The sequence below is a fragment of the Corythoichthys intestinalis genome, chromosome 8, assembly GCF_030265065.1.
Source record: "Corythoichthys intestinalis isolate RoL2023-P3 chromosome 8, ASM3026506v1, whole genome shotgun sequence".
NCBI lineage: Eukaryota > Metazoa > Chordata > Actinopteri > Syngnathiformes > Syngnathidae > Corythoichthys > Corythoichthys intestinalis.
The window spans coordinates 48,914,417-48,922,747 of record NC_080402.1 but is presented as its reverse complement, the minus strand read 5'-3'; the positions used below and the strand labels follow the sequence as shown (position 1 = coordinate 48,922,747).

Below are 8,331 nucleotides of genomic sequence, written 5' to 3'. Positions count from 1 at the left end.
CCTTTTTTTTGCGGTGGCATATATAGATGGTGACCATCTTGGGTAGGGCGGCCAGTGGCTGGAAACTACTGTAGATCTTGAAAAGTACACATGGCACTACATCAGGACATCATTTCTTAGTACCCGCAGATACGAATGATGTTATTTCAGTGTCGTGCCAGTGCAACACTAAAAACAACAGAAGTGGCGACTAAAAATTATAATTGAGATCTGGTGTAAACATACCGTAATTTTTGGACTATAAACCGCTACTTTACTTCATTTTGAATCCTGCGGCTTATAGTCCAGTGCATGTATTTGGTGATTTGTGTTAATGAGGCTCGAGCGTATGACGTGGCACTCACGATGTTTCCGCCCCTATCGCCATGTTGGAAGCAGGAAGTTCAGTGTCAGAACTACAGGAAACAAACAGTGAGGCATTTCGACACAGGTCGCGCTTCAAAAATGGTTGGAAATTATTGTTTGGTAAAGAATCGCAACAACCGATCAAATAGAAGGTAGTAAGTACAGCTCGACGGAACCCGATTGAGTTTCTTCTAGATCTCTACATGGAGAAAAGGCGAGGGAAAGGTCATATCTGAACTTACCAAACGTTGAAGAATGGCATGGGAACATTGAGCAAGGTAAATCTGTTTTCTAAAACACAGCATTGATTTGTCACTTAACTATCACAGCTTAGCACAGCACAAATTCAGATGTTCATGACAATGAAAATGTAAACACACATTGACAAACTTTGCAAGAACAATGGTTTTGCCGTTTGCTACGGTCATAATGTGCAGGTCCTGCACATATCTGCAGCAAAACTGTTCGTAGCGTTGTAGCGATTTGTAGTTTCGGAATTGCTGATAAGTGTAGTAACTTACACCAAACACTAAATACAGCATGGTGTCCATTTCGCGTAGTGGTGGAAGCTTGTCGACATCTTTATTCCATTTGTGTTTGGCTTGCTCGTAAGGGTCAACACTCGTAGTTGAATTGTATTTGCCGTTTTAAGTTTAAATGTCCCGTGATGCAGACGTGCTTCCAATATGGCTGCGTTGTCGCAAATCTCGCATGATCCCGTGTTGCTGTGACGTAAACGCTCGAGCCTAATAGGTACTTTATTTCACAGCGGTGTCATAAGAGTGTCATAACACTGTCATAATTATGACATGACATTTTCATCGACATTAATAAATGCTTATGACAGATATCATTAAGTGTCATCTGGCAAATTATGTCACTAACTCCATTTATGTCTAGCTTGGATCTTTTACATCCATTCAAAAGGAAGAATTTGCCAGATGACACAAAATACCACCTGTCATAAGCATTCATTAATGCTCATGGCAGTGTCATGTCATAATTATGATGATCTTAAGACAGTCTGATGGCACCGCTGTCAACTTAAAGTTTTACCAAATTCCATAACTAGCAATTAATGAAACAACTAGAACAGTAACTTAAGAAATTAGCATAGAACATGAATTTTTTTTTTTTTTCATCTGTACCGTTGCAATGCATGCTAGGAGGCATGATGGACTACAACAGTGTTGACAGCATGTGGCGGCAGAGGTTGAATGTCTCCCCTAAGAGAACAGTGATGGTCAAATGAAGCTTCTTGAAGCGATGAAGCTTTGCAGCCAATTGGTTAAAAGCTTCATGGTGGTTAATTTGGTCTTATGATGCCGCTGTCAAATAAAGTGTTACCGGTTGATATCTTTTGGTGTAAATATCCCATAATACAGTGAGGAGAGTAGCGTCATAGTCCAGTGCGGCTTATCCGTGAACAAATGCGGTTTTGGTGTCAAATTTGGTGGGTGGCAGCTTATATTAAAGTGTGCCTTATAGTGCGAAAATTACGGTATGTGGATATCACATTTTGGGTCATGTAGGTCACACATACTTACCAAAAATGTTAATATTGTGGGCCCAAAATTTGATGTCAACACATGTGCATGCCGGGTCCTTATATGGTTAAATTTTATAATTACTAAAAACTGTCACTTGGGCAAACACACACTAAGGGTCAACCCAGTTACATGTCCTACAGTCATAATTGGACTGTTGGAAAAGTGCTTCTTCCACATCTTAAAATGGCACTAAGAAAAGCTACAAAAAATGATTTGCTGTGCTAAATTAGCAAGTCAAACCACCTTCAATGTTAGTATTAAAATCTGCTACACAAGCTACCTTATTAAAATAGGCGGGTAATTTTTTTTTTTTTTTATATATATATAGCGTGCCATTTGGTTGTAACAAAGTGGACTATGACAGAGGTGACATTTTGTGTTTAAGTTAGCCCTCAGCCTAACTTTGTTAGTATAATAGCTAACATGACTTTGGATACTTGATGAGAACTAATTTTATTTGTAAAATTTGATCAGATGTGGCTAGAGTAAAAGTGAAAATTTTGAAGTTAGAGTAGCATTGCTTTTAAATAATGTTACTCAAGTAAAAGTCATCCAAAAATGTATTCAAGTACAAGTTTTTTTTTTTTTTTTTTTTTTTTAAAAGAACACTCAAGTAATGAGTTACATTGCAAGTAACTGCTTACAATATCTGATGTTTTTTTTATCACCCATCCAAAGAGCATGAGTGCCCTCTAGTGGAGAAAAAAAAACATTGTTACCTCTGATCGGAGTTATGTCAGCATCTCTGGCAAAAATAAAGTCAATATGTAAAATAAAAATGGTAAAATGTAACTACTGTAGTGTAGCCTTGACTAACAGAGTAAGAGTAGTGTTTCGTCTTCACAAATCTACTCAAGTAGAAAGTATTGCAAGGTAAAACTACTATAAGAAAAAAAGTTACTCAAGTAAATGTAACAGGGAAATGTAACACGTTTACTACCCACCTCTGCAAAAAATCCTTTTAAAAAAAAAATATATATATATATATATATATATATATATATATATATGGCGGAAAACACAGACAAGACTGAAAAAGCAGTTTCTGCTCTTGCACTCCTCTTTAAAAGAAACTGCTGTATTTTAAGCCAAAACAACTGTTGTGTTTGATAGAACTGTATCTGTATATGCTGCCATAGCAGATTCATGGCGCATTAAGCCCCCAAACTATTTTTAATTTGTCGGGTTTACTCTGAAAACCCCCGTTTAGAGACGTCGCGCAACCGCTTTTGTTTAAACCCAGCCTTAAAACGGAGGTAATTATATTTCTTATTCAAAATGTCGTTTTTAGTTTAGAATCATGAATTGATGTCTCATATTTCATTTGGGGTAAAAAAAAAAAAAAAAAGAAAAAAGACTTCACTCACATATTTTAAACTTTTCAACAAATTATGTCATAATGAAAAAAATGGCATCTGTAAAAAAAAACTCACGGATATCTACCTCATAACTGTCGCTTAAATGTATTTTTTTTGTGTTACTGTGCATTTTCTCCGATATCTTAGATGATAATCGATCAAAAAAAAGAAACATTGAAAAAAAATGTTTAAAAGGGTAAATATATGAAAAAGAAAATCTCGACCACTCCTTGATGTCTGCGATTTCTGCATCGCGACCCTTGTTATATTACCATGTTTCACCCATAAAATCCCCCAAAAATCCAGCTGTGGCCATTCACACCTGTGTCTTGACACTCAGTGATACATGCTAAATTGATTTTTTTGAATTGAAACAAGGTAACTATGTGATATCTCGTCAAAATCATGGCGTCTGTAATTCTGCTCTCGTGTGTTCTCACCTCCAGATAGGGTTTTGCTGTTTAAAAAACATTAAAAAAAAAAAAAAAAAGCCCTCCTAGTCAAAATTTTTCTTCTCCCAGAAAATTGAGATTTTAAGCTTTCCAATGATGTATCACACATGCATATCGGACAATTTTGAAAGTTGGCCAAATTGGGGGTCTCAGAGCAGAACTTCAAGTCGCCTGAGTGTTTTCCGCCATATATATATATATATATACTAGTATATATGTAATTTAGGAGCCTGTACTATTAAATTTATAATTGATAACACACACACAAAAAAGTTCAATGAGTATTTGTGCAAATTTAGTGAAAATACAGCTTAATTTATACTGGGGACACAAATGGCGCCCTATAAAAAAATGACCCCGGTATAGCTCAACAATTCATTGACCGTCAACGAAAAGTGAGCACTGCCATTGGCGGCGACAGACGTCCATTTCATTTGAACGTTCATTCACTGCCAACCTCCCACTTCAAATGGAATGGACATCAACTAGTGATAAACTCAATTAAATTCACAGCTGAAATACTTGACGAAATAAGAAAACTTTCCACTCCAGGTCCCCTTTTTCCCCCAACAGGAATATATTTATTGAAAACATTTTCAAGTGATAAAAGATGGCTGATTAACAGGAAGCAACGTGAGGCGGCAAACGTGACACCGGCATGACCCTGATGATGATGATGATGTCATCTATGTGCGCGGCTCCTCATTAGAACTTTCCTATATTACACGCTTTGTACAGCACAAAAATAGATCAACGCTAACTAGGATTATCATATTCTATGGTGTAAATATACATTTGCAAATAGACTCCGATATCTTTTTTTTTTTTTTTTTTTATGTTTGTTTGTTTTTGGAAAAATACAAAGTAGCACAGGTACCGTTACGGGACGAAACTCGTGTAAGGCAACCGACGGCAGCAGGAGGCGCTGCTTCTCAAAGTGTTTTTATTCATCTTGTGGATTCACAGTTGAATCGTTTTTTTTTTTAGTGTTTAACTCTTTCGTTTAAGCTTAATGATCATTAAAAGTGACAACAACATAAAAAAAAAACAAAAAAAAACGCTCCGTCCGCTACATACTCCATCTGGCACTTTAGTGTTTTTTTTTTTTTTTTTTTTTTTAATTTGGGGTTAGCTGCTAGCAACTACGACCTGTACAAATTCTTGCATAGAAAAGCAGCTGATGGTCACTTCCCAGCCCCCCCAGACCCCAATCCCGGAATGATCCCTTTACGAAAAGCTGGCTGACGGCGGCCCAGTAAACAAACGCAGTCATTCAAAAGTGAGGCTCTGATGTGACGTGCTTGGAACAGTTATGACACGACCCATGTCCTGATCCCGCGAGTGCAAAAAACGGGCATCGTGCGTCTCCGCTGGCCGCTGTGCAACATGAAAACAGGAATACAAACACCCCCCCACCCCCACTGTTGAGGGTAACAGAAAACGAGGAGGGTTCAAAGAAGAACTGACACCTAAAAACTATGACACCTTTCGGAATGTGAAGCCCAACAAGCAGACGATGCGCCCGTCAAGTCAACATTTGGACCGGGTGCTTTTAAGCTCCACCCGCCTTTGGCACACGGACATCGTGGTTCCAAGCGCACCCTGGAGCGACATCAACGAAATCAAGAAGGGAAAAAAAAAAAATGGAGCCCACATTCATGCGTGATCGTGTGTGCATGTGTGTCACAAGATCAAAGCTGGCACCCGACAAAAAAAAAAAAAAAAAAAAAAAAGGAAAAAAATGTATCAAAAGAGGGAATGTGCAGTTATGGACCCTTGTGGAGTTGTTTTTGCTCCTCAAACATTGAAGTCAAACAAACGTCAGAGAGTCTCATGAGGTGTCTTCTCGTCAAATCCAAACGGCTGCTGCTGTGAGTGTATGTGTGTATTTGTGTGCATGAGTGGACCTCCTCACTCCCCCACCACGGCACACCAGATGGGGACGCTTGGCTGACGAGTTCAAGTCATGAGCTTTGAGGTGCGTTCACCTTCCCACCGGAGGTGCAGGGGGGGCTCCTCGCAAAATGGCTGTGGGGAGATTGAAAAAAAAAAAAAATGTTACAGTAATGGACACACCCAAACGAGTGTATACTGAAAGAGACAGACAACACCTAGGCTAGGTTCATACCGCAGGTCTTAGTGCACAATTCCGATTTTTTGTCAAATCTGTCTTTTTGGCTGCCTGTTCAGACTGCTTTTGTCAATTGAGCTGAAAAAAAGGGACTGGATCTCTGTTGACACTGGAAGTTGCACCTTTGCCGGGGGTCAACCTGGGGACACCGGTGACTTCGTTGGAATTATTACTCGCACTGCGCATGCGCGAAGGGATCAAACAGTGCTTACAGCACCGCCTCTGGCGGTCAGCAGGAATGAAATAGAAATGAAATTTTGTAGTTTTTAAATTATTTTGACATGATTCTTTCTGCTGGCATGAACATATTAAAGGTGTTGTCTTTTTTCCCCCTCATTGGCATCCATTTTGGTTGAAATGATTAGACATCTACGGCTGTCAATAACACTGAAAGATGATCATTCACTGCCAGCTTACCCTTGCCACTCTTGCTGGGGTAGACCTTGTTGAAATGGCGATACTCCTCTGGAGGTGGGAGGTCCTCCATGGGGTGGAAGTTAAACTTGGATTCAAAATCATCTACAGCAGGATGTGAAAGGAAGGCGGAACCTTTTAGCACACTCCGAGTGCCAAGCTACATGCGATTGAAGCAGGACTCACCCAAGATGGACTTAGAGGAGGCGGAGACTGAGGAGTGTCCGTTCCGGATGGGCGGGGGAGGCGGCGGGGGTCCGGCGGGGTTACGGGAGGATGAGGACGAAGTGGAAATGGAGGGCGGTGGCGGAGGCTTACCACCCCGGCCCGGGGGCTCCGACGGGGCTGAGCTGTGGCCGCGGTATGGCGGGGGCGGCGGCGGGGCATCGCGGTTGCCGTTCCGGGCGTTGGAAAGGGGAGCCTGGGGAGCTGCGGGGGTCGACACAAACACAAGATGAGGTCGGGCAACACACTCGACCTTATATGCTAAAGATAACAATGCCGTATTTCATTCCAAAGTTGAAAATGCAATTTCTGGAGAAATGGGTCACTTTATGTAGATTTTCTGTAATTTGCTATCCATTTTGGATCATTGTCCGGTCATTTACTTATTAACTCATTGGTGATGCTAGACGTTTACTCCATGTTTTCCCCATTGGAAAGGAATGGGGGCATTGGAAATAAATGGGAATGTTTTTGGTCAACTTTTGCTAAAACTGTACATTTTTAGCAAAAACTGTATGCAACTTTTGTGCGATTTGATTTTCAGAATAAAAAATGTAGGAATATTTGAAATGGGGGCTTTTTTTTTTGTTTGTTTGTTTATTTAACCACAAAAGGTCCAAATCTAAATACAGTCTGCGTCGCGTGAATTTCACGTTTGGAAGTCGGATCAGTGTCAATTAGTCAAAGCTTGTGGGCTGTGTGGTGCGCCAAAAAAAGTGGACGGATTATATTATAGGATATAATTATTATCCTTGCAAAGCATCCTCACAAATAAATATAAATACTATACTACAAAGATTGGTTGGAATGGAAATCTAAAACATGTATAAAGTCAGCAAATGCGAGAGGGGAATGTCAGCGGCGCGAGGCGAGGAATGCTGACGAACAAGCAGCAGTCATGCAGACCTGTTGTGATAGGATATGTTTGTCCCTGATCATTCCAAATCAACTCAAACTCAAAGACATTGAAATTCAAAGATACAAAAACCCTAACCCAAGAAAAAAAGGCGAGCACTCTAGTTGCTCTCAATCTGCCAGCTTCATACGACAAAAACAACACAACGACCAGTTCAAACATGTACATGTTCCGACAAACGTGAGGCAAACGGCTTTCTTTTCTCCACTGTTGCTCACAAACGTTGAGTGTGCTCAACATTTGAAAATGCTTCTATTGACAAAGTTGAACCTAGCAGCATTGAAAATAATTGGGAATAATTAGCCAATACGCTAACAAATAGCATCAGTTCTACAAATAATCCTATTTTTTCCTCACTATAACCACTTCTATTTCTTGTGCTACTACAGATAACACCTCCATCACCATTTCTACTACTAAAACTACTTCGACTACCACATATAGTGCCGGATTCCAAAAAATTAAAAATTAAATAAAATTGAAATAAATTGAATAAAATGATGCGAGACTGCCAAATTTCAATACATTAATCTGACTAGATGGCACCGAAGGTTCAAACTAAAACAGATGATTTTAAGGGAAACAATGATTTGAAATTTCATAAGTGTCAAAAAAATCTCTAAAAGTTAGGATGGTAGCAATACGAACCTGGAAAAGTCAGTTGCACATTAATGAAAAACTGAAAGACCAATTAACACGAAGGCTATTGCAAACAAGATTGAATATAAAAAGAGCTAAGGGGCCACTTACATGGTGATGCCCCAAGAATACAACACATTCAATGTTTGCATTTACATGGTTCCGTCTTGGTTCCATCTCCATTCGAACAATGTCGCAATATCAGCGTGACAACGATATTGTATTCATGCCAGGCCTAGGAAGCTGTGCAGTTTTACAAGACAAATACCAATGATGCACTTCCTTGACAACAACCTCCTCA

The 8,331-nt window shown here is 39.7% G+C and overlaps 1 protein-coding gene across 1 annotated transcript in view; it reads right to left on the bottom strand.

Moving 5' to 3' along the window:
- Positions 1-2,911: 2,911 nt before the first annotated feature.
- Positions 2,912-8,331, bottom strand: part of wipf2a (WAS/WASL interacting protein family, member 2a) — a 33,895-nt gene continuing 28,475 nt past the window's right edge. Inside the window, exons 6-8 of the mRNA XM_057843764.1 lie at positions 6,437-6,679; positions 6,254-6,355; positions 2,912-5,733 (exon numbers count right to left, since the gene is read on the bottom strand). Of these exons, the coding sequence (XP_057699747.1) occupies positions 5,690-5,733; positions 6,254-6,355; positions 6,437-6,679 (389 nt within the window). The 3' untranslated portion in view covers positions 2,912-5,689. The remainder of the gene's footprint in view (positions 5,734-6,253; positions 6,356-6,436; positions 6,680-8,331) is intronic.